Genomic DNA, 26,046 nt, shown 5'->3' with positions numbered 1-26,046 from the left:
TTATTTTTAAATAATTTTAATAATATTTATCATCCAATTATAACGGTTTTATTTACGATATGTGAATTGAATACACACAACCGTCATGATCGTCGTTCTAAGAAAATAACGGTGGTTCAGAAAACACCGTATCGTTATTTTACAACGGAATCATTGGAGCCATTTCTTTTCCATAGGATTGATTGTTGATATACCCATTTTTTTTATATAAAAAATTGGAAAAAAACGGAATCAACCAACGATTCCTTTAATGAATTTTAAATTAATTAACAAAATTCTGCTTCATAATCATAAAAAAATTGCAAAGGAAACCAATAATTAGATATTTAGTTGACTCATCTGTCTCCGCATGTTGTTATTTTTTTTATAACATTGCAAAAGAACAGACCATTTCAATTGTGAAAAAAATAACAAAATAACATATAAAACATTATCATAGCATTCATATATTTTGATTCAATAACTTGATTAAGAAAACGTACTTCAGAATATAAGACATCCTTTGACAAATTATCAAAATATTTGTGTTTTTTTGACAAATCTGTTTTCTTTTAAGTTCAGTCAAACCGCGGCTTTTTTTCAATGGCCACCCCAAAACGATGAAACTGGGTGGGATGTGCAATAAGCAAGAGCTTGGTGATTATGTCATTATTCAAACAATTGGATCCGGCTCTTCAAGCAAGGTGAAGCTAGCTGAGCACAAAATAACACACCAACATTACGCAATGAAAATAATCAAAAAAAGCAAACTTGATTCAAATCCAGATTTGAGACAAAAAATTCATCGTGAGATTGCTTTAATGCGACTTCTTGACCATCCCCATTTAATCAATCTTGTTGATGTTCTTGAAAGTCAAGGACATATTTATATTGTTACTGAGTATGCCTCGCATGGGGAATTATTTAATTTTCTTATAGTCCGTAGATTTCTTACGCCAGTACAATCCATGCATATATTTCGACAAATTATTTATGGACTTGATTTTCTTCATACACATAATGTTTGTCACAGAGATCTTAAACCGGAAAATATTTTACTAACTGAGAGCAACGATGCAAAGATAGCAGATTTTGGCTTTGCACGTTGGATGAAAGAAACAACTTCATGTCAAACATCATGTGGCTCACCCCATTATACAGCACCAGAAGTTTTACGAGGTGCTTCTTATGATGGTCGCGCCTCAGATATTTGGAGTTGTGGTGTTATTCTTTATGCACTTCTTACAGTATGTTTTCATAACCAATTCCAATTATCAAATTGGAATGGTTCTTAAAGTAAGCTAACACACAGGGTAAACTTCCATTTGATGATCCATCATTCCGAGGACTTGCAGCAAAAGTTAAATCTGGAATCTTCCGCATGCCAGATTTAGCACCAGATCTCAAAGATCTTTTAATTAAAATCCTTACAGTCAATCCAAAGAATCGCATAACCATTGATGGTATCAAACGTCATCCCGCTTTTCGAATTGGTTTGCCACAAGAATATATTGTCCCATCACCATTTGCAGTTCCCAAGCTTGAAAAACCAATCGAAATGTCCACTCTTAGTCCAGCCATAATTGAATTTCTTCATAATATTGGATATAATGATGATGAAGAATTACGCAAAGATCTTGAGTCAACTGAGTCCAACATGACGAAGTCGTTTTGTGTTTTATTAACGCATCGTGCGTCGCCAGGCTATCTGCCTTGGCCAAGTCTCCAAACGGGCTCCAATGATGCTAGTGGTTTGAATTCAATTGATTTCAATGACCAATTCAATGATTTGAATCTAAGTTTACAAGAAGACTTAAACGGCTTGAATTCATCTGATGAACCAAATCTCGAATATGACATTAACGAGAATTCTACCGATACATATATTCGACCTAAAGATTCTAGTCAAGGATCTGTCGAATCTTTTAGGGTATATTCTTTTGCTGAACGATCTTCATTATATCCCGAATCATTTAACCCAATGACAACAAGTTTTCCAGCAAAGATATTATTTGAAGAAGTAACATTTCCTGCAGAAGTTGTTGCAACAGAGTTACAAAAGTTTTTAACGCAACAAGAATTCGAATGGTTATATCCTAACGATTATACACTGATCGCACAGTCTGAAGGTTTCGTAGTATTGGCAAAGATTGATCCAGTGTCGGAATCATATGTAAATGTGCTATTACAAAGAATACAAGGAGCTGCTGATAGATTTCATTTGTTGTCGGATCAAATTGGTAAAGTGATCGATAATATATCATATGAATTTGTTTGACAAATAAACATGAAATATAGTAATTTTGCATTTAATAATAGTCGAACATGTTAAAGCTTTGTTTAACTAAATTTGTTGCTCACATTTGATATTCTGTTTAAAGTGAGAATTGATTTAAATGCGTGAGATCAAACGCAAACTTACAATTAGTTACCACTACATTTAAATTTGAGATTAATTTACTTACCATATTATCTTTTTAAAGAGATTTAATAAGAAGTCTTTTAAATGATTTAAAATTAGCAACTTCTTTGAACTTTAATAAGTTGATCATGCATAAATATGTAATGTATCAATTGATTTAAGTAATTTCGAAGGATTATTTTAAAATTCGAAATGAATTAAATAACTCTAAAAACAAATGTTAAAATTTTGGTGTTGATGAAATTTATATTGATTTCATTCCGAATCCATATTGCTGATGCTGAGATACAAATGAGATATAAATTTTTCAAATATTTGGAATCTAAAATATTACAAATTTGTTCTATTATTGCTTCATCAAAATCCAATATTCGTTTTTGTTTTGTTCTTTAGTCACCAAACCAACAACACGGAACTCAGCCCATATAAATGTTTTCTAATGGTAATCTAATAAAAAAGCAACAAAACTTATTATATTTAAAAATATAAGCACAAAGATCGAATATTTTGAAAATTTACTAAAATCAAGTGAATAATTTCAAACTGATCCAATTGACAAACTCTGTTTAATTTATTTTAGATGGAAAATGATAAAACTGAATATGACCCTGATTTAATAGCTATGACTGACGAACAAATTGAAGAAGAACTTCAAAAAATGGAGCAAGATATTGTAATTTCTCCCGAAGATATTATTCAAATTGAAGAAGATTCAGAAGAAATTGATTTTTCTAACCCACAATATTGGGATAAAAGATATGCAAAAACTGAAGATGGGTCTTTTGAGTGGTATCGTCCATGGAAAGAATTTTATCCAGAATTCAAAGAATATTTTAATGGGGATGAAAAAGTATTAAACATTGGATGTGGAAACTCTGAAATGGCATACGATATGTTAGGTAATCCATTCCATTCTGTTTATAACATGGACATTTCTTCTGTTGTTATTGATCAAATGAAATCGAAATATCAAGATCAAAAAGAACTAATTTGGGAAGTAATGGACTGTACCAATATGACCTATGAAGACAATAGCTTTGACGTCGTATTTGACAAAGGTACATTAGATGCATTATTTTGTGGCGATATGAAAAATGTTGAAAAAACAATTTGCGAAGTCGCAAGAATATTGAAGCCGAACGGTATATATATTGTGATAACTTATGGTCCACCAAATGCAAGGGTGCCAGTTTTCCAGAGATTCAAAGATAAAATCGAACTTGTGCAACAAATCGACTTCAAAAAGCGATTTAATTGCTCAACACATTTTATATATATACTGAAGAAAAAGAATGACTCAGATTAATAAATGTAATCATACATTAATTTTTCGTTAAATTTTATGCAAATAGTTTTTTTAATCATAGTTAATAGATATGTCAACAAAAGCCAAAAATGAAAGAAATCGAATCAGTAAATCCTTCAAATAAATGGATTGAAGGGGAAAAATCTTTCATTTCTGTATTTTTTTGATATTTTATGTCATCATATTTTCTAACAGTTAGTTTCTAACATGTATTTCAAACTTGTGATTTATTTGCAATAATTAAAAACTCATCGAAATATATTAATTTTAATGATTTTTGATGAAAGTCATTAAAAACGCTCAATTAAAGTTAAAATTTGCAACGTGTTCATGATTTTAATTAAAATTAAACTAATTAATTATACTTCTAATTAATTAGAAAAAATTGTTTATCCATAAAGTCTCAAATCAAATAAAGTTTTTTAGTATTTCAATTTTTATCGAAATTATAAATAGATTGGTGAAGCTTCTTTGACTTGTTTTATTTCAGTGTTTTTTCTTGAATTTGTTTATAATTTCATCATAGCTCTTAATATTCATGATTTTTTTTTCTGTATCAATGGGTGATTTGAGGTCTCCAGCAGTTTCTATTTTTACAAGTAAGTTTGGTTCCTTCGAAAAAGTTTTTCCTGAAATTTTGTTGTTTCTTAAATGGTCAAAAGAATGCGTTTTATTGGTTGATTCTCCCACACTTATAGCTGAGGAAACAGGATCCTTTTCCTCTGTTATTATAATAAATTTATCATCATCATTTTTAGTGTAAGAGAGTTTTTTGGTAAAATCAAAGATTGGTGTTAATACTGTACCATGAGAAAATAAATTTGTTTTTGTTTTGTCGGAATTAACATTAACATTTTTTTTAATTGAACCAATATTTTCTTTTTTTATTAGATGGCATGGCCTAACATCAATCCATGTACTTCTAGGCTGTCTCTGAGATAATCCTTTTGTAATCAATGCAAGAAAGAAAATCATTTTATGAATGACCAAATTTGTTTTACCTGGTAAAACAAATTTTAATACGAAATTTAAATAAAAGTTACTATCGTTTATTTTAAAATTCAATTGTAATTTGTCCGACGTTATATAACCGTTGGCTCGATTCAGACATAACCTCAGAAAATACTATGAAAAAATATTTCAAACAAAAAGAAGAAACATTTATAATAAATGACGCAAGGCAAAAATTGAGCAAATGATGAAAAATCTAATGCATTTAAGGTATAATGTCAAATCAAGATATTTTTCGTTATTTATACCATAATATTCCGAAACCATAATTCTTAAAAATTATTAATAAAATCAAGTACAAATCATAAGCTGAAATTTGTATTCTGAATTAAACTTAAAAATAAAAATGAGTATTTTCTTTTATAATGTTATGAGCTTCCAACAAAAAGAATAAAGTGGTTGCAGAAAGGTTTCCCAACGATAGAATCGAATGAATGAAAAATCATCGGATTTATATTCAAAAACTGAGGTGTTTGGGAAACTTTCTGCAACAACTTTAAATTGTGCTTACTCTTTTTATATTTTTATGAAGCTTTTACTTAGTGAAACACCTCATAATGAACCCTCAACTTTACAAAATTGGTTTCATTTGATGTAAAATCCAGAATTTTTACATAAAACACGTTCAACACCTAAACTTTAACTTATATGATGCCATCAAACCCAAAAAATTATAACAAAGCGCACATACTGCAAACTTTCCATTATACCGCCAACACATTGCTATGATTATTTTTATTATTCCTTTGTCAGTACAAACTGAAACACGTCTGTTGTCTCTCTTGACGTCGCCGCCACTATCTCGCCGGGGTTCACCAAGTCCTCCACTTTCTTATCCAAGTTCTCTCTTGTCCTTGAGTCGATTTGCAAGTACAAAGTTTCGTTGCCTGTTCTCATTGACGAAACTTTAAAGTTATAAGCGCTTGTGATTCGGTCCATCAGCTCTTTCAGCGTCTCGTTTTCGACCATTGGAATTCGCTCAGTCTTTTGCCCGCACGCGATGCATTCGTTGTTCTTTTCGTAGTTAAAGTTCGTCCAGTTGACGCCAACGACTGCGTCGCCAGCAAACAATACATTGTTTTGAAGCTTTGGTGCAATGCACGTCAAATACTTCAATGCTTCGGTGGTGCATTGCGCTGCAACAACAGCTTGCGTAGAGGCAATGGCTGGAATAATGTTCTTAACAACACCTTTGGTCAGCTTAAAAGTGATGTCGTCCTCGTTGAGCTTGAACTTTTTGGCATGAAGCTTGGCTTGTTCCATTATCCAATTGATGTGCTCATCATTATCACCATCAATGGATTCGCCTTTGCGAAGCTTCTCCCATTGAAGCTCTTTGGCCCATACAATGCAATGTTCAGGTTGACGTGGATTGGAGGCAATAGTGCATGATTGAAAAACAACAGGTGGTGGGAAAAGATCACTCTGGCAGCGCATACATGCTGTCTCAAGTGGAATTATAAGCTTGACATGCCCTTTCCAGCCTTCAGAGCCACCATCAATTAATGGAATTGTATACTCGCCATTGGTTTCTCTGGCTATACGACATAAATTGTCGCTGATCCATAGGCGTGCGTTGACAGAGTCAAGACCGGCAATTACAAGGTCAAATTGTTTGTAAAAATCATCATCAAAATCTTGGATCTTACAAAAATGTGGGGTGATGTCGATCTCAGGAATGCGCCTCTTAATAAACTCTGCTGCACAAACAGATTTGGGTTTGCCTACGTCTGATTGACGAAAAAGAAATTGTCGATTAAGATTTGAAACATCAATTGTATCCATATCAATTACGTGAATGTGCTTAAAACCAGTGAGAGCAAGGGACTTTAGTAATTCACAGCCAAGACCACCTGCACCAATAACCAAAATTTTGCAATTTAAAAAATAATCGATTCCAGTTTTTCCTGCTTCAAAGCCTTCCTGACAAAAGGGCCCTGGTTCTTCTAGAAGATTTAATGTTCCTGGTGCAATCATGAGACAAAAAATTGGCGAAATTGCCTTTTCGCATTGGGGTACCCCGAAATGAGGGGGCTTTAAGGGTAAAAAAGGGTAATTTCATCTGACAGTGGCCGAACCATTTCTAATAAAGTATGTATTTTTATGCAATGATGAACTGAATCCGTGTTTCTGCGCACTGATGAGAGATTCATCTGAGCAATTCTATTCAACTAACACATAGTTATTAATAGAAAGATCAAAATCAGCTAATTAACTGGTGTATCAATTACTTATAAATAAACAATAAAGTTCGATAAGATTAGCTATTTTCTAATTTTTCTCTTATTCGTTGATTAAGCATTCGGTTTAATTGATGAGATCATAAATCTTATAATTAAAAAAAAAACATTGGTATTCACTTAAGTAATATAAATCTTTATAAAAATCTGATTATAAAAAATTTATTGAAGATGTTCAAGCCATTCCGGAAGATTGTTATGTTCAATTATTGAAATTGCAGGAACGTAAAGTTCAATGTATTGTTGATCAATCGCACGCGCTTTTATACCGGCAAATCTTCTATATTCCTCAAAAATTGATGTCAGTGTCCACATTTGGAGTTTTCTTAGACACCCAATCACTGTTCCAGTTCTATGCTTACCCTTGTTACAGTGTATATATATTGGGTGATTACGTGCATCTGTTAATTCTGTTAAGGCTTGGTGAATGAGTTTTGGATCAATCATTTTGAAAGGTTCACGATTACCATCCATTGCTACATTGATTAATTTGATGTTATTTTCTTTAAGAAATTCTTTGTTCGTTGGTGAATAGTCTTCTGGACATAAAAAAAGGATTGATCTTAATCCCAAATTTTTAAGGAAGGAAAAGTTTTTGAAATTTGGATATGAACCACGATATACACCTTTAGCTACAAGGGCAAAATTAGTGGGGGGTATGAGTATTTCATCTGAATTCTGTTTTTGTTGCATTTGGAAAATGCCTTGTGCTTATTGTTGGGGCACCCATTTGACCGTTTAGCGTTCCAATGAATTTTCTAACATGTAAACAAAACAAAAACTTAAACGTACTTTTTGGAATGTGTTTTGCTTTAACCTTTCTTGAATTAGTAATTTAATTTCTACATATTTTTAGCATCAAAAGATTCAAAATGTGATTTATTTTTGATTCAGTAAAACCCTTTACAAAAAACAATTAAAATCACAATAATTAATAATTTACATTTTTTTATTTAAAAAGAACCTTTGATTGATTTAACACAAGTCTATATACCTGATAACCGAAATTATTAAATATCAACTTCCATGGTGAGTTTTTGTCAAGTTTTATATCCTTGAATTTTGAATGTATCGATGTGACCAAATAAGAAATATTGTATTGTGTAAACCTCTCAATATTTCCTGGATTTCTGTACAACAGATCCTGTTCCATCGTTCTGGAGTACCCCAAACCGTGTGATATGGCCCAACCGCCGTAACCGACGAAGCATTGCCTCCCACCAATTGTGGAGATTGGGTTCATGGGCGGTAGCTCGGCCAAGAAAACTGCTTTCGAATTTGTGTTTTCGGAAATCCATAGTCCGAATCGATAATCATTTTCTGAAAATATGTTAGTTGGATAGAAAAAGGATTGCCATGTTGACATGAACGCTGAAAGCCCCATGGAAACCATGAAAATGACAAAAATGATAATTCCGATTAATAGGAAAAATATCTTTTTCTTGCGAACTAAATAATACAAATATTGGGATACAACTCCTAAAGCTAACGGAATCCATGAAGCATAAAATAGTTTAGTATTATCGAGTTCCCAAGGCTGGTATCGAATTATATTTGTCAATATAAATGTAACAATAGATGGAATATATAGGGTTATTTGCCATTTGTCGAGTGATGCAAAGCCAAAAATTAATGAAATAGCCGCAAAAACTCCTAATCCACGCCACCATAATATGATAGCTGGATGTTTAAATTTACGCTTGTCAGGTGTGTTCCAAATGGGGTTAATACGAAGGAAACTTTTCTTTTGCTTGTTAACTCGCCCAAAGAATGGTATAAGTTGAGGAAATGCTATGACATTAGCTACAATTCCATAAATGGCCCACTGAATAAAGGCTTTTTTAAATTTAATTCGGGACTTAAATGGAAACGTAATCAAACAAAGAAAAACTGCATATTGAGCAATTGCCACAAAACTATGAACTTGAAGTTGAGGGAGAAAACCGGTAAATATACCAGCGAGAATAAACATTTTGAGGTCATGATGTTCAACAGCCAGGGCAAGCATCAAAATTATCCAAAAACAAAGTGGGAGAGACCACAATGCTGATCGTTGAGGAATTATTATATGCATTATTGGATGGAACCAATATTCCATTTGGCCATTTCCCCAATCATGTATCCAATCGCGACGTGGGTCATCTGCATGCTTTGGATCAAATTTATGGGTCCACCCCAAACCGCCGAGATTTGTGAAGATAAAAAGTGAAACTATTGCGCAAAAGTGACGCTTAGTGAAGTAAAATGTTAGAGAATAAATACCAACAATAAGCGAAAAACAAATAAACACTGCTGGGACAAAGAGAGCATAACGAACTGTTGTAAGCCCAGTAACCATTGTAGCAGCTGCATGATAATTCGGTATGATTGGATAAGCAAGAGGTTCACCAGCAAAAAAAGGTGTGTTCACACTAAAGAATGAATCACGTGGATTGTTACATCCATAAACAAAAGAACTGATAAGATTAAGATGGAATGGTAAATCTGAATAGGCAGCACCCTTGGTTGATACATAATTACGGAGCATGGATGCATCCATAAAACAAAAGTATATAAAACCGAAAAATACGTATGTCCAAATTTGTGCTTTGGTTAAAAAAAATTTAAATTGAATTTTGTGATTACTATTGATTAGATGAAGGGAAAGTGAAACAATAATCATTAGACCCATTGCAAGAAAACCAACAAACGGTGTTAGTCCGAATAAATATGAAAAAATGTATACGATCCATGCAAATATAACAAGTCCAAAAACTGTTCCGCAAAAAAGACATTGAAGTGCATCAAAGTAACGACTGGCGAAATATGATACTACTTCATAGCCAAATACCAATGAAATGAGGAGTTGGAAGCACCACATTTCCAAACCAGTCTGATCGTTTTACCGATAGGATTTATTAAGGGGTGGGGGAACCGTTAATTGGTGTCCTTTTCTTTATTAATGTGTCATTTTTCTTATTTAACGTTCTCTCTTCATTAAAGATTCAAAAAACACAAGAATAAATGATACGCTTTATCTAAATGCAATCATTTTTATATCATCATGAGCCATGTATTTATATCATTAAGCAATAATCACTTTTATTTTGATTTATCATATGATCACCGAAATTTTTCGGTGATACGACATTTTGCGTATAAACATATCACCTACAGAAATTTTGTTTCGTTTTTTAGGGAAAACTTTTTATGTGATCCACATAATCTTTTATAGTTGTAAATTAATATTTGATATAATATTTTATTTATTTAGAACCATTAAGATTTTATGATTACCATTATTTATCGATATATTCTAATTTTATGTTCCAAGGATTTGAATAGCCATTGAAATTTTCAATACTGTAGCGGCATTTTTATATTGAATTTTTTGTCTGAAAAAAAGTCAAATAATTATTCGTTCTCGAGTCAAGATTTCCGATCTTGTGACCAAATTTATATTTGCACATGGATAGTCTTTCAATAATTACAGAGGTAAATGAAGACAAAAAAGAAACCCAAAAGATTATAAATAACTTTTTGGTCCTAAAACAAATTGGTCAAGGCTCATTTTCTAAAGTCTATCTAACAATGGACATTAAAACTCGTAAATTTTATGCAATGAAAAAGGTAAAGGTAAACATAAACAAAAAGGCCCAACAAAGGCTAAATATGATTGGAAAGGAAGTCAGACTTATGTCATCATTAGATCATAAAAACATTTTAAAATTACATCAAATCTATAGAAACAAAGATCAAAACCATGTTTACGTATTCCTTGAATATGCAGAACATGGAAGCATTGAAACACTTCTTAATCAAAATACTAAATTTTCACTTGCAGATAAATTGTCCATTATCAAACAGATTTCAAGAGCCCTAAGATACTTAAATCAGAAAGGGTTTGTCCACGGCGATATTAAACCAGGAAATATTCTTGTTGATACAAATGGAAGAGTTTTATTAGGTGACTTTGGAAGTGCACATCCAATCCAAAAGGAAGCACAAGATCTTGGGTCTCCTGCATACCTTGCACCAGAATGTTTAGAAATTGATGATGAAGATTTTGATAAAGAAAAGTCACATGAAAAAGAAGATATTTGGTCTCTTGGCGTAACATTTTACCAACTTCTTTTTAATTCTCTTCCATTTTCCGGCGATAGTGTATATGAAATTAATCATAATATCAAATCCAATAACATTATAATTCCATCAGGAATACCCGCGAATGTCAAAGAGTTACTCTTATCAATGTTGGAAGTTAATCCCGAAAAAAGGATATCTGTATCTGAAATATTATCAAATCCTTTAATTTCACGTGCAAATGATTCGTTGGTAAACCTGCCAACGCCACCAAAGGTTGATGCTGTGATTGAAAAAGACATCAAATATGTCAAAGCTTCCGAATGCTTCATAGATTCATCACTTCAAACATATCTTTTACGGTCTTTAAAGAAATCACGACTTGTTCTTGCGTTTGAGCAGGTTGGTGAAGGCATTGTGAACTTCTTGAAAAGTATTCCTCATAGTTGTATATGATACAATAATAAAATGTTTTTATGTTTTCGTCAAACGTTAATTTTTGTCACTTTTATCGTATTAGCTAATTCAAATTTCAAATGTTATAACAAATGTAAATGGAAACTTCCGACGAAGACATCAAAATTATTTTTCTGAGCGGAGAAATTGCTGGCAAAAGCACGTTAATTGAACGCATACTGGAGGGTAGGCCAGCTTATAATGTTGACCCGACTATTTTTGATACATTTTCAAAAACATTCGAACACCAGAATTATAAGTTGACAATAACAGACACTTCATATCAAGATATTCAGAGATTCCCAACAATGACTTATTATCTAACATTGAAAACGTTGAAAGAGCATGATTGTTACGTTCTTGTTTATTCCATTGATAGTCGTCCGTTATTCGAAGCCATCACTAAGATATATTCTTTTATACAAAGGTCCAAAGATAGCGTTCAATTTCCATGTGTCATAATTGGAAATGAATGTGACTTGACCCAAAAAAGAGTGGTTCAAAAGGAAGAAGGAATGGCATTGGCAGAATCCCTTGGAGCTCAGTTTTTTGAGGTATCAGGATGGACAGGGGAAGGTGTTCATAATATCTTGGGAACTATCATCGAAAAATACTTTTTGAAAGATGATCCACATTCGAAAGATCAACATATGAATTCAAGAAAAGAAATATGTCACATCTTCTAAAGGTAAAATATTTTATGTAGATTATAATACCATTGCGCGTTTCATAAAAGTAAATAAAAACAATTTTTTCGATTAATTTAAATTAATAGTTTCATATTTCATGAAGTAAAACTATGCATAATCCTTCTTTGGTTTTGCATAATTATCATTTATGATTTTTGTTATTATTAAGATTTATTAATATCTTTTTCTACAAATATATTAAAGTTGTTTAAGCCAACTATATTTATTAATATAAAATTATACAATAATTCCTTTTTAAATGAAAGAAAATATAATTTAACTTAAATATTTATTCATTTTGTTGTTTACGTATTGTTTCCAACATGTGTGTCAATGTATCTATTCTAGTGTTTAGATTTTGTAAATCTTCTCGTATTTCTTTAAACTTCTCTATGTTTACCTTATTACATGCATCTGTTCCATCTTCACAAATATTATCCCACCAATCTACAATACCATTCAAGAATGGAATAATCTTAGATATTATAAGAACAATTCTTTCAATCATAAAGACAGGGAAATATAATATAGTTCTTATTATTAAAAGCAAATTTTCGAATATAAATTGGAAAATAATACTGATGAAATGAATAAGTCGTTTGAAGAAGTTGTATAACAAAATTATAGGATTTGGTGGCTTTACAAAATGTATATTCTTTATACTTAATAAGATATTATAGAACTTAAGTGAAAATGTTGATATGAAGAGTTTGATTTTGTCGAATAAAGCTTTGAAAAAGTTGAACACAAAGTCAAGGTGAATGAAACAGAAGATATTTCGAATGATAGTAATGATATAATAAATAACATTAACAACAAAGTTATAAACACTTAAGAAAATGAACTTAATAAAGTCGAAAAGAGTAGTAAAGAGTAGGGGTATTTGTGGAAATATGTTTGCAACTTTAAGGAAGAAGCCTCTAATTAAATCAAATATGTAAAAGAAGACTTTGAAAGTTTGAACACATATGAATTTGAAGAAAAAGAGTATATTGTTAAATATATCAGCAAAGAAATTATGTAAAAGAGTAAAGAACCAACGGATAGAAAGGGAAATGCGAGTTAAAAAATAGAGTATGTGATTAGCTACTTTCAAAAGATTGATAGCAATGTATAAAAAGAGTTTGATGATTTGGTCTAAAATAAGATTTCCAAAATCTAAGAGTCTAACTCCAATACAACGGATAAACTTGAACAAATTACCAAAAACAGCACCAAATTTATTCCAAAACTTTAACAAGGTGTTGATAACAAAATCTGGAATTAAATCTGGAAGCGTATATGATCTAATGGGAATTTTATCTTCTGGCTTTGGTAAGATTTTCACAATTGAAATAGCTAATAAAATTGAAACTAATATAATTAATATTTCGGATAACTTAATATATTTCTGTCTCTTAATTGGATCTGAGTGTGCTAAGGAACTTATTTTGGCTTGAACTTTAGGAAAGTTCACCATATTAAAATTGTTGGAAATTAAACAAACATAGTCAATTTTATCCAAAATGGCGCCATTTTTTGAATGGAAATCAATTTAAAGGAATTCCTTAGTTTAAACTAAGGTCTAGGTATTTTGACCTATGGTATATTTAGAATGATTCTTTTGATCAAACGTGTTAGCATGTCACAAGGTAACACAATTTGGTTAAGTTACTCCATGAAAAAAATGAATAAAAATGAAACATTACATATGTAATTTCCCACAAATTTTATTGACACATTTTTTTTTTCAAATGAAATGAAATACAAAGCAAAAGAAGAAGTAGAGGATTTCCATCAAAAATTTACCGAACCCATTCCAGACTTTAAAGCTCCTACTTTTTACAATGCACAAGTAATTCCTGATGAAATATCTTCTCTTCTTTCAACAATGATACAAGCAATCTCTACAGAAGATTCCAACTTAGAATTCATTTTCCAATCCTTTATTAATTTTATCGGGGACAGGAAGTTACCAATTTGTAATTATCTCAAGAATTTTCATATAAAAAAAAATTTTAAAAGCATATTAATTGAATGTCCAATTGAACCAATTGTTATTTTATGTGTTTGCTGCATGCTTTCCATGTGTAAAAGTGATCCACAAACACGTAAATATTTTTCTACATTATCAGTATGTTTTAAACTATTAGATTGTTTTGATCGATATGGAACAAATATTTTAATACCTGCGTGCGATTTACTTTCACATCTTGTTGTTGGCTTTGACGAAGATCTTTTTTGCTTATTTGATTCAATTATGAAATCGTATGCAGAACAACCAGAAATTCTGACACCAGAACAAAAATCGTTTTTAGGTTTATTTTATCTTAACATCTCTAAGCATGTCCCTTCTCCTTATCATACAACACTTTATACAAGCTTACTTACGTTATTACAAATGGAAGAATACACAACGACAATACAAACGATTGCAGACTTAACGCAAATCAATCTAAATTCTCCTTTTAAGGAATCTTTTTATGTTTCCATCTGTGTTCAAAGGGAATTTAAAATTTATTCAAAAACTACTTTAAAGTATGAAAATTCAATACTTGAAGAGATCATGAAAAACATCGAAAGAATTCCTCCTGATTATCTTTTATATGGGTTACAAATAATTAATAATTGTTTCCAAGTAAAACTCGATTTTTACCATTATTTAGGCGCTATGTTAAATCTCGAGTTTTTGTTTTCATTGTTTACTGACTATTGTGATTCACAAAGCATAATTACTAATGTATGTGAAATAATATGCAGTTTACTTAAGGTTCGGGAAATCGCTATTAAAATTGCACAGCCTTCTTTGATATCTACCTTTCTGAAATACCTTGAAAACGCTCCTTTCGAAATTAAAAAGTCATCTTTCATATCTATTTGTAACGCAGTCGAATTCATTCCTATGGAATACATTAATTTTATGAATGAAAATGGTTTCCTTGATGATTTGGTTTGCTTCTTTGATGTTGAAGATGTGGATTTATTATGGAAAATTTTGCATGCTGTATGGGTGATGGTAAGGAAAGACGAATCAGAGCAACTAAAAGAATTAATCGCAGGTGATTACAAAGACGATTTTATGGAACTATTCGAAATGCATAACGAAAGAATTGACAGTTACTTGAAACTTTTGGAATTGCAACTTTTTCCAGAGGAATAACTTTTTCATACGATTTTGATCGTTGGTTTACAGAATTTTATTCATCGTTTCTATCGTGCAAAACAGAAGCAAAAAATGATTTCAAATTTAAATAAATTTTCTTTATGAAATAATACAAATTTTATGATTTGGTGAAGTTGTTGATTGAAAATGAGTAATTTTTCTACTAAGAGTTGTAAATGCATCACTAACATTTATGTTGGCCTTTGCTGATGTTTCATAGAATTCTGCGTTTAAATCGGCTGCCAGTTGTTCACCTTCAGATTTATTGACAGAACGAAATTCATCTTCGAGATCGCATTTGTTTCCACATATTACAATTGGGATTTTGTCATTTTCTTTTAATTGAATAATGTCATTGTAATATTGACGTACTGAATCAAAAGAGGGACGATCATCAATAGAATATAAAATAAGAAAACCTTTACCTTCTCTAATTAAGAATCTTTTTTGTTGAGGAAAGGGATTTTGTCCTGCTGTATCAATTATTTTTAATTTAATTTCTTTATTATCAACATTCAATGTACGAAAAAATTGTTCTTCAACTGTTGGATCATAATTTTCGACGAAATGCCCCTGTGCAAATTGTATGATCAAAGATGACTTCCCGACTGCTGCATCTCCAAATACGACGACTTCAAATTTTTCCATCACTTCACCATTAAAAAAACGTTAATTACTTTATCAAAAAAAGAAATTGATAGAACTTTTTGAAAACAATTTGATCGTTTTGTTGAAAGTTAAAAAATTACAATTTTACTCACAAAAAAATATGTTAAACTTCTTCAGTAGGCTCATATATAATTTTTGCAGGTGAGCTTCCTCCAGGGAAATTCGACAAGAATTTTCTAACCATTGGACATTTGACTCTAAATTTGCATCCATATTCATCAAAAAGGAACGAATCGAACACTATTTCATGTTCTTCCAAATCGTCATCACACACAGTTCTTATTGTGAAACCATTTTGATATTTCTGTACGAATTCTCTTGGGTTTAATCTCTCTGTATCGTTAGCACTAAATATTGGTTCGAACTGCGTGATGCACATATCTTCTTTTTTGCTTCTACCATTTATGTACATCGCATATCCCCATTGCATTTCGACCATTACATGTTCAATGCCATATTCAAATGTAATTTCTGACATCGAAATATTGCTCCAATCAATGTACTTGTCATCCCATGTTGTAACATGTGATTGCCAAAGATGGATTGTAAGTGGCGAAACGATGTTGTGATATGATATTGGGGCGCTATTATATTTTGGTTTTGTTTGTGTGATTTTTGGGCCATTTCCATGCTGCAGCTCATTGTTGATGTATGAATTCGCTGTGACGCCAAGAAATCGTTCGGCACATAATGATAATCGCATATCACTCGCAAACATAATTCCTGTAAATGAATGGGAACATATTGGAAGATATGGCTTAAGATCTCTCATTAAAGTTCCGGACATAATAATTCCAGCTCCGCCCATTGCAAATAAATGATTTTTCATTTCTTTGGAATAAAATCCAAGAAGATGGTAAAACGGCGCATAAATTTTCCCATAAACTATGCGCTTGCTACTATCTTTGTCGGAAAGAAAATCTACTATTGCATTTGGAAATAAATATGAATCATCATCGCATAAAACATACCATTTTTTGTCTGGATATTGTTGAATAAGATTAGTAGCTGCAAAAACATGACGTGATTGAACTTCGTCCCATTTTGATTCAGATTGTGTTCCTTTTAAATAAAGAGCTTTAACTTGTTGTTCATGAAATGTAATATTTAGATGATTACTACAATTTAATATATCATTTACTTTTTTTTTGGGTAATTTATCTGAATAAATATGAACTTCTGGTAAAAGTTGATACCACGTTCGAGCATGATCTTTCAATCTTTTTTTTAGAAGATTTTCGCCAGTCCAAATACCAAATCCTATATCATTAATAGTTAATTGATAATTTATAATGGCCAAAATTATCATTTCTTTCCTTTTGTCCCAAAAAAGGTTTGCTGTCAAAAAGTCCGAATGGACAGTTTTGTGTTTAAAAAGTTATTTAACCGATGATATGCTCTCAAAAGTCAATTCTGACAAATGTTTGCCGAAGTTCCTCCAGGCGAAGACTGGAATTGGCTCAGAGCTCTTCATGGATCATACCACAAATGGACACAAAGTTCTCTCTTCTCTTGGTTTGAAAAAGCTACAAAACCAAACAATGATCCTCCAAAAGCAAAACATGTACGTAGAATAATTTTGGCTTCACTTCGTGATACTGCTGCATCACCCCTTACAATAGCCAATCATTTTATCAACAGCATGGCTTGGAGGGCTGATCCAAGAATTGCTGCAAAAGCTTTATACATCATCTTAATTCTTCTCCAGTATCAAGAGAGACTTGATGTTTCCATTGCCACTATTACTAACAAGGTTGTAGCATTTTATAACGATTATATTCCAAGTGATAAATCATTACAACTTTTCTCTCAAGCTGCAACCAGAATTGGATCTATCATCCATTCTAAACTTAACTTCCATGATAAGTATCCCGAAGTTCATGGAAATTTCGCACTTTCAAATGAAAAGATTACTGAACAACCCAATTTTATTGCTGATTTAACAACACATTTAACCTGCACACTCTATGAAACTGTTGCTGTTCAATCAGCAGTTGTTAACAGTGATGATTTTGTTGTCACTGTACTTTGGCAATCAATTGTTTCTGAAACAATTTCGGCTTATAGGCTGTTAAAGACGATTGATAACACTGCTGAAAACCAAAAACTTATCAAGGATACTGAGGATTTAATTGATAGCTTACCGAATTTCCCATACGTCTCAACAACAGTAATTTTCCCACTTTCTGGTGAAAACGTTACAATTCCTCGTGAAAGGTTCCCTAAAAAGATTTAACATTGGTAAGTAAAATTACATTTCATGAAATTTATTTTTAATTATATTCACAATAAATTCATGAATTAAAGACAAGATTAAAATTGAATGTAATTTAAAATTTTATACTTTTTTATTTTACGTTATGTTTTGTCCATTTTGATCAAAAAGAAGAAAATGTTTAACCTATTGTTATCAATTCGTTTCAAAAATTGACGTTAAATTGAGTGTTATCAACCCATAAATTCAACTGAAAATTCCTATAAAATCGTTGACAACAGCCAATTTTCAAAGGTACGATAGTTTTCGGGTATCGTTTCGGTAGCCAAAGCTTGTTGTGAGGATGAAAAATAAAATCAATCAGCCCCCAAAGCACCCTATTGGATCTCTTATCATGAATTATATAATAGGTCCAAAAATTGGTCAAGGAGCATTTGGTGAAATTTATTCTGCAATTGATCAAAAAACTGGACTTATTTGGGCTATAAAAACAGAAGCAAATTCATCAAAACGTAAAACCCTAACATTTGAATATCAAATTTTAGCACGTGTTCAATCATCTCCAACGTTTCCCAGATTAGGAATATTAGGGCATGGAAAAGACTTTGGTTTTATTTCCATGGAATTGCTTGGCCCCAGCCTTGCCACTATTTTGAAAGAACTTCCCAATCATAATTTTTCATTTAGTACAGGAATTCGTGCATCTTATTACATTTTAAAATGCATAGAGTCACTTCACGTCTTTGGTTTTGTTCATCGTGATATTAAACCAGGGAATATTCTTACTCGTGAAGGAAGTGATCATCCCTTATGTCTTATTGATTTCGGCCTTTCTCGTATGTACATTGATCAATCCACTGGAAGACATCTTTCTGAGCGGCCTAGGATAGGTTTTCGTGGTACCAGAGCATATGCTAGTATCAATGCGCATCATTCACATGATTTGTCACGTCGCGACGATCTTATTTCATGGTTTTATCTCACCTATGAATTTGTTATAGGTGTTCTTCCATGGCGGAGTGCCGAAAACAAAGATGAGATTGTGTTGATTAAAGAAAAATTCGATGTTGCATCGAGAGTATCCCCAATTGCGCCTGAACTATATGAAGTTTGGAGACATATTTCTGCTCTTTCCTTTACAGACACGCCTAATTATGCCCATATATATGAATGCTTGTCACGCATTTGTCGGAGAAATGGACTCAAGTTAAATGATCCATTCGATTGGGCAGAAATATTACATAGACATAATAGTAAAATAGCAAAATCAGTCGAAGCATTAAAGCCCAACAGTGGATTAAAACAGAATAAAGTTTCAGAATCAGAATTGCAGGAACAACTGTTGCAGTCAACAATAACAATACCGCCGCCTTTTAGTCAGTTCTCTGAAGACTCTAAATGCAGCTGTTGCTGAAAGAATATCATTTTTGCGCAAAATATATTTATTTATATAAATAAAATATAAATTTCTATCACAAAATCAATATTTCTTTTAGGATACTGATTTTTGAAAAGTCAAAGTTAGATGCTGATACGAAATATTGATTTCAATATTATTTATTATTTTTATTTAGAAAGAAAAAAAGTTCATTTCCTCTGGAAATAATAATATTTATATGACATTAACCATAAAAATTCTATCATAAAGTAACAAATCAAAAATAAAATTAATTGAAGTGCTCTAAGTCAGTGTAACATTTATCAATAATACATTCAAAGAAGGTAATTTTGATCTTCAACATTTCATTACTTTATGCATAATTTAATTAATTATTAATAATTTAAAATTTGTATTACTTAAATTGTTTTAATATTAAACTCTATTCAAATGTCGAAACTCTCACAACTCCCCTTCGCTTTGGGTTGGACACCATCACAGGCTTCTTGTTTTGGTTTGACAGGTCCGGCAAGTCGGGTAACTTCTGTTCTTTCTGTTCCTCTTCTTCATTATTTGCTTTGTTTAGTTCCTCTTCTTGTTGCGTCTTCAGCGCAGTTCCCGGAGGCAACTCGCAATGTATCAATTTTCCATTGACATAATCCTTCAAGACAATTCTTGCGGCTCTTGCTTCATCGGGGTTACCATGCGCAGTGTAAAATGATCGAATTTTAGCCAAGTTCTGTAACAAATCATTTGCGGTGCATTTGGGCTTAAGTTTAGTACCATATAATATGTTGAATGCTTCATATGGTACTTTGCTAACTACAATTTGAACTGGACCAAGCCAATCAGTCATTTGATCAATGTTTAAAACGCCATTAGTTATCATCGCAGCACGACTTGTTTCAAATAATGGGAAAACAAGCCCTGGACAATCACAAACTGTAATACCATCTTCTTCCATATTAATCGTTTGAAGATGCTTTGTTTTACCTGGTGTTGAGCTGGATCGAACACATATTCGTCCAACAGCTGAGTTTAACATCGATGATTTCCCAACATTCGGAAAACCGACAAAACCGACGGTTACACGCCCATCACGACCAGTCGTTTTAGCAAGTGACTTAGCTTTAAGAACAACTTCTTTGGGGGTTAACGCTCCTTCAACACCACCTGGAATTGTGGTAACAAATTCATATGAAAATCCAAGATCATTTTGCATGGAATCAAAATAATGACTCCATTCTCTTCGAATTGGAAGTGGAATAAGATCGGCTTTGTTAACAGCTATAAGAACTGGGAGTTTCAATTCATTCATATATCGAACAAAATCATCACAGAAAAATGATAATGGATCACGACCATCAATTATATAGACTGCGACTTGTGAACGCTCAAGAACACGCCAAAGTTCTTTCCAAACTTCGGGATTCTTTTCAAATGGTGATAATACAATGTGTTCAGTTTCTTCTATTATAGCAAGTGCTCTTCTCCATTCTATAAGTTCTAAAGTTTCGCTTTCATGAAGTTGTTCTGGTGTTGTGTTTTCATCCCAATATGGACGTCTTGGAATTCTTAATCTATTTTTGAGACGTTCTTCTGCCATAATTTGTTCGGGTGATTTATGAAGAATTTCGAAGTCATCTGTTGTGATTTGAACACGGTCAACAATACGAAGAGTACCATGTTGAGCAGCAAATGCTTTACCATCAAGATCAGCATCAGCAATAAAATCTCCAAGTGAATAATCATCTGTTCTTGATCTAAGACGATCTTCTGGAGGAACAACTGAATCAGGAATGTTATACTTTGTTGGTCCATGATTTCCTTCTCCTGTTCGAATCCTATTTTTAACCTTCGAATTAATAAGAGCTGATCCTAAACCATCTTTCTTTTTCCTTGCATCTCTCTTACGGTTTGTTTTTCCGCCTCTCTTCATTTAAGATTTTCTACATGACCAAGCTTCGGTTTGGGGTACTCCATCGACCGTTATACATTAAACTGCCTTTAACCGTTAGTGATAAGGGTAATGTCGGACGAAGAAAAAATAAAACCTAGTGATGATTCTATTCTTTTGGAAATTTTGAAAAAGTTTTTAAGCCAGAATGAAAATCATAAGGAAATTTCGAATGATGATTATTCAATTACAAAACAATATATTATTCCATCATTAAATAAACAACAAATTCAAGAAATATCTGAAAGCATTCAAGCAGGGAATTCTTACATTGATGCTTTGAATCCAATCTCTGATGTATTTTCTTTTGATCCAGGAATCCTAGAAAAATTTGGTCATAATTTCAAAATAACTATGGCACATTTTTTATCATGGATTTCTTCCAAAGATGTTAGTGAAAAATTATCAAGTATTTCACTTTTAATTAATTCGTTATTATTCTTAAATACTTCAAAATTAATACAACGTTTTTCAATCAAGAAATCACTCGAACACTACATTACCTATACCGACATTCCAATTCCTAATGAGTTATTTTATCAATGTTTTACGTTTTGCGAGTCATATTATTATTCACTTTTTGTTTCTGTTTTTAAATTTTCAAAAGATGAAAATTATCGTGAACAAATTATACGATCATTACGAGTTTCTATAGAGTTTTATCCTGATGATTTTAAGTCGTGTGATTTTGATTCTTTTATAATTTTACTTGATGATTATATAGAAAAACTACATGAAGATACATTACATTTAATTTCTCATATTTCCAAGATATATGAAAGCGATCTATTGATGAATGTTTTCAAGAAATTACCAGCAATAATTGAAAGGTTTATTCATAATTCAATACAAATTCCGGATTTTAAAAAATTTAATATATCTTTAGACTTTACATTTGAATATTCCTTTAATTTTGATGTTGAAAATACATTTCCTAAAGGTTTATCACCATTAGATCCTATAGTATTTGAAGATTTTAAAAGTTATGATGATTATTTACCGAATGAAACACTTGAATTTTATGATTCAATTATAACATTTTTTGATGAGTTACCTAATAAATATATAAATTTTTATGTTGAGCAATTATCAAATTATCTTTTTGGTACTCAAAACATTGAATATTATATAATTTTTATTAAATTTTTATTTCGATATGAGAAAATCCAAATAACAAAAAATATATTAAAATCATTATTTAATCCCATAATATTTGAACCCGAAATTAATATGTTTTTAGATAAGAAAGAAGATGAAATTGTAGTGTTTACAATTCGGAAACATCTTTTTACATATATCATTGAAAAACATCAATATTGTTTACCTGAAATTTTAGATTATTTTAAGATATATCCATTTATATATTCAGAAGTTATTGGATATTTACATTTAAAATTATCAATTTTAAATTTAGAATTATTTATACGTGAAGAAACATTAGAATCATTAATACAAGTATTAACAATTTTAGGGAAATTACATAAAATATATAAAGATAATACTGAAATATTTAATTCGATTCAATCATGTAGATCGATTATATTTATATTTTTATTTACGATACTTGATAATCAAGAAGTATCAATGAAATGTTTCTCAACAAGTATATTTGTTAATTGGTATTTATTATATCTTTTAGATCCATCATTACGATTTTCAATCTTTTCATCATTATCGAAATTTTTAATAAACTGTAATGAAAACCATCAAATTAAACCATGTATTGATTCTATCTCAAGTTTATTTGCTGTATGTACTTCTTCAAATGAACAACAAGCAATAGATTTAGGATTAGAATTAATTACATTAATAAATGAAGCCGGAATAATTAATAAAAATGTTCATTCATTTGATATATTAATTAATCCAATAACAATGTTTTTATATGCGCATCCATCACCTTCTTTTTTAAGACAAACGTTTCATTTGTTATTACAAATTTCTTTATCTGCTAAAACAAATGTTGAATTAACTACAAAACAAATTCAACAGTTTTCTGACGCAATTCGAAAAATAGAAGAAAATGATCCAACTGAAGAAACTATTTCTGCATTACTTGGATTAATTGGTTCTGTAAGATATGCGAATACTTCATCAATGTTTATCATAGCTAATTCTTCGTTAATATTATTAATATTTAGTATAGTTCGAACACAAGAAAAATTCGAATTAATTTTGACGTTTTTCGAAAAGTTATGTAATCATTCGATATATAATTGTTTCCAATGTCATCATGGTGAATTAGATTATTTATTACTTCATTATATATCTGAGAAATCGAAAACATTTAAAATTAGAGGTTGTACATTTGATAATTTAACAAATAATCAAATAATATTAACGAAAATATTTCCATTATTTTTATCGATAAGTTTAATTAAATCTTCAGTTAATATTACAATGAAATGTATTTGGTTATTAAATCCTAAAAAAGAATTTTCAAATGAATTTCGTAATTCGATTTTTGAAATGCTTAATAATCAATTATTTTATTTAGGTAAAAACAATTCGACTATTTTACCATTTCGATTTTTTAATGAAGCATTATTACATCAAACTAATTTACCGATTGATTTATTTACTGAATTTACATATCAATGTTCAGTTAAATTAGATTCAGCATATTCACAAATAGTTAATTCTAAACATTCTATTCTATCTGTATATGATTCACAATATAATGGAATTACATTATTCTTTAATGGTGATTCATTAGTTTGTCATGTATATAATCCGGATGGTGCATATTCTGTTTTATTATTGTCTTCATTTCCAAGTTGTAAATGGACAATGATAACAATAATATTTAAAGTCACTAAAAATAAAGGAATAATATTATTCCAATTAAATAATAAAAATACTGATTTGTTTTCGATAACACCACCTGTTTTTCAATCGCCTACTGTAAATATAGCTATAGGTGCATTATTAGAAAGACAAGATTCGAAATGTACGATTAAAGATGGTTATCCTTTATTTCTTGATCATTTATTATTTTATAATTGTTGTTTAAATGAACAAGAAATATTACAAAATATTAATACTAATTCTTATTTAACTAATAATTTAATTTTCTCATATCCAAACATTAAAAGTAATCCTTATAAACTTATTGAAAATAAAAAACGAATTCATTTCATCCCAAATATTTTGGATTGTTTAGGTACTAAAGAAGTTATTGAAGTTTTTATTTTATTATTTTCTTCAATAAATAAAATGCCTGAAAGTTATTTAAAGTCATTATTTACATTTTTGAAAAATATTTTATTTTATTCCAAAAAACTACAAAAAGAATCTTCAATATTTACATTAATAGCTAATTTATTAATGAAAGCTAATCCTTCTATTTTAACATATTCTTTATACTTAAATATCTTTGAAATATTAGATTCTTGTATAGAGCCATATATAATAAAAAGTTTAATTGATAATCTTTTATTAAATTTTGAGCTTTGGATTTCATCTGAAGCTTCACAACTAATAAAAATAGTTACACATTGGAGTACATTGTTATTTGATTTATGTAAACAATATATTCAAGAAGTTCGAAGTTTTTCTTCAATGCTTTCATATATTCGGATTTACTTTTGGTATAAACCTATCGAAACGGATATAATAAAAGGTGTTAAAAAACGAATTAGAGATCCGAATTTAAATATTATTGAATGTCATAATCAACTTAAGAAATTAATGTATTCGATTGCTCATTCAACAGAAGAATTCTCTTCAAAAGATACTTTATCTTTATTATCACATTGTGCGACTTGTAATGATATTCAACAAGTTTGTTTCTTCTTTAAATTACTTCGAAAGATTTGTAAGCCGAATAAAACGATTATAAATTATTTGTTATTCTTTTTTAAGCCTAAAAAAGAAGATGTTTTTATTGAAGCATTAAAAACTTTATATATAAATTCAGGAGATAATATACTTGAAAATATTGATATAATAAATTCATTAATTAATAAACTTTATTTTACTCAAGAATTATTTAATAAATGTATCGAAATTTTACCAAAATATCCATTAATATATCCATTAATCATTAAAATTTCGATATTTTTAGATTATAAAAATATGAAAACTATTTCATTATTAATGAAAAATATTCCTCAAAATGTATTTCATTTAATAAAAAAGAATCAAAATTGGGCTTTTTTACCTTTAATACTTTCGTCTAAATTACAAAATCCTGATCATCGTAGTATAATATATTTCATATGTACAGTTTTATTAAAAGATTTTCATGTCGATGAATTAAAAAATGTTTTGACATTAATCGATATAATGGAAAATGATAACATTAAATTATCATTAATTAGAAATGAATTAGTTTCAACAATATTAAATTTAAATATATTTAAAAATGAAACTATTAAAATATCATTATTTGAAATTGGTATTAAAACAATTTTGTTTCATATCCCTAAAAAATTTATTTCGAACCCATTAAAAACTTTATTTAAAGATTCGCCTTTTAAAGATTTATTAATAAAGAATAATATCGAATTACAAAATAA

At 30.4% G+C, this 26,046-nt stretch overlaps 10 protein-coding genes across 10 annotated transcripts; 5 read left to right on the top strand and 5 right to left on the bottom strand.

Moving 5' to 3' along the window:
* Nucleotides 1-599: 599 nt before the first annotated feature.
* On the top strand, nt 600-2,257 carry GO595_008073 (CAMK family protein kinase; the record flags this gene model as incomplete). The annotated part of the gene is made up of 2 exons (XM_067921607.1): nt 600-1,226; nt 1,292-2,257. 2 exons carry the CDS (start codon nt 600-602, stop codon nt 2,255-2,257), a joined length of 1,593 nt encoding a protein of 530 aa, XP_067771907.1.
* Nucleotides 2,258-3,023: 766 nt separating this feature from the next.
* Nucleotides 3,024-3,707, top strand: GO595_008072 (Phosphoethanolamine N-methyltransferase-related protein; the record flags this gene model as incomplete). Its single annotated transcript, XM_067921606.1, has 1 exon — nt 3,024-3,707. The coding sequence occupies one exon, from the start codon at nt 3,024-3,026 to the stop codon at nt 3,705-3,707; it is 684 nt and encodes a 227-aa protein (XP_067771906.1).
* Nucleotides 3,708-5,456: 1,749 nt separating this feature from the next.
* GO595_008071 (NEDD8-activating enzyme E1 catalytic subunit) lies at nt 5,457-6,695 on the bottom strand (the record flags this gene model as incomplete). The annotated part of the gene is made up of 1 exon (XM_067921605.1): nt 5,457-6,695. The coding sequence occupies one exon, from the start codon at nt 6,693-6,695 to the stop codon at nt 5,457-5,459; it is 1,239 nt and encodes a 412-aa protein (XP_067771905.1).
* Nucleotides 6,696-7,120: 425 nt separating this feature from the next.
* On the bottom strand, nt 7,121-7,651 carry GO595_008070 (protein-tyrosine phosphatase; the record flags this gene model as incomplete). Its single annotated transcript, XM_067921604.1, has 1 exon — nt 7,121-7,651. One exon carries the CDS (start codon nt 7,649-7,651, stop codon nt 7,121-7,123), a length of 531 nt encoding a protein of 176 aa, XP_067771904.1.
* A 256-nt stretch (nt 7,652-7,907) lies between these two features.
* On the bottom strand, nt 7,908-9,497 carry GO595_008069 (uncharacterized protein; the record flags this gene model as incomplete). Its single annotated transcript, XM_067921603.1, has 1 exon — nt 7,908-9,497. The coding sequence occupies one exon, from the start codon at nt 9,495-9,497 to the stop codon at nt 7,908-7,910; it is 1,590 nt and encodes a 529-aa protein (XP_067771903.1).
* Nucleotides 9,498-10,528: 1,031 nt separating this feature from the next.
* GO595_008068 (CAMK family protein kinase) lies at nt 10,529-11,476 on the top strand (the record flags this gene model as incomplete). Its single annotated transcript, XM_067921601.1, has 1 exon — nt 10,529-11,476. One exon carries the CDS (start codon nt 10,529-10,531, stop codon nt 11,474-11,476), a length of 948 nt encoding a protein of 315 aa, XP_067771902.1.
* Nucleotides 11,477-16,079: 4,603 nt separating this feature from the next.
* GO595_008067 (uncharacterized protein) lies at nt 16,080-16,784 on the bottom strand (the record flags this gene model as incomplete). Its single annotated transcript, XM_067921600.1, has 1 exon — nt 16,080-16,784. The coding sequence occupies one exon, from the start codon at nt 16,782-16,784 to the stop codon at nt 16,080-16,082; it is 705 nt and encodes a 234-aa protein (XP_067771901.1).
* A 612-nt stretch (nt 16,785-17,396) lies between these two features.
* Nucleotides 17,397-18,212, top strand: GO595_008066 (AGC family protein kinase; the record flags this gene model as incomplete). Its single annotated transcript, XM_067921599.1, has 1 exon — nt 17,397-18,212. One exon carries the CDS (start codon nt 17,397-17,399, stop codon nt 18,210-18,212), a length of 816 nt encoding a protein of 271 aa, XP_067771900.1.
* A 322-nt stretch (nt 18,213-18,534) lies between these two features.
* Nucleotides 18,535-19,605, top strand: GO595_008065 (CK1 family protein kinase; the record flags this gene model as incomplete). The annotated part of the gene is made up of 1 exon (XM_067921598.1): nt 18,535-19,605. The coding sequence occupies one exon, from the start codon at nt 18,535-18,537 to the stop codon at nt 19,603-19,605; it is 1,071 nt and encodes a 356-aa protein (XP_067771899.1).
* Nucleotides 19,606-20,011: 406 nt separating this feature from the next.
* On the bottom strand, nt 20,012-21,508 carry GO595_008064 (Large subunit GTPase 1; the record flags this gene model as incomplete). The annotated part of the gene is made up of 1 exon (XM_067921597.1): nt 20,012-21,508. One exon carries the CDS (start codon nt 21,506-21,508, stop codon nt 20,012-20,014), a length of 1,497 nt encoding a protein of 498 aa, XP_067771898.1.
* Nucleotides 21,509-26,046: the final 4,538 nt, after the last annotated feature.

The sequence above is a fragment of the Histomonas meleagridis genome, assembly GCF_020186115.1.
Source record: "Histomonas meleagridis strain 2922-C6/04-10x chromosome Unknown contig_6, whole genome shotgun sequence".
In the NCBI taxonomy this organism is placed as follows: Eukaryota; Parabasalia; order Tritrichomonadida; family Dientamoebidae; genus Histomonas; species Histomonas meleagridis.
The sequence above is the reverse complement of the archived record's forward strand: the minus strand, read 5'-3'. Positions and strand labels throughout refer to the sequence as shown.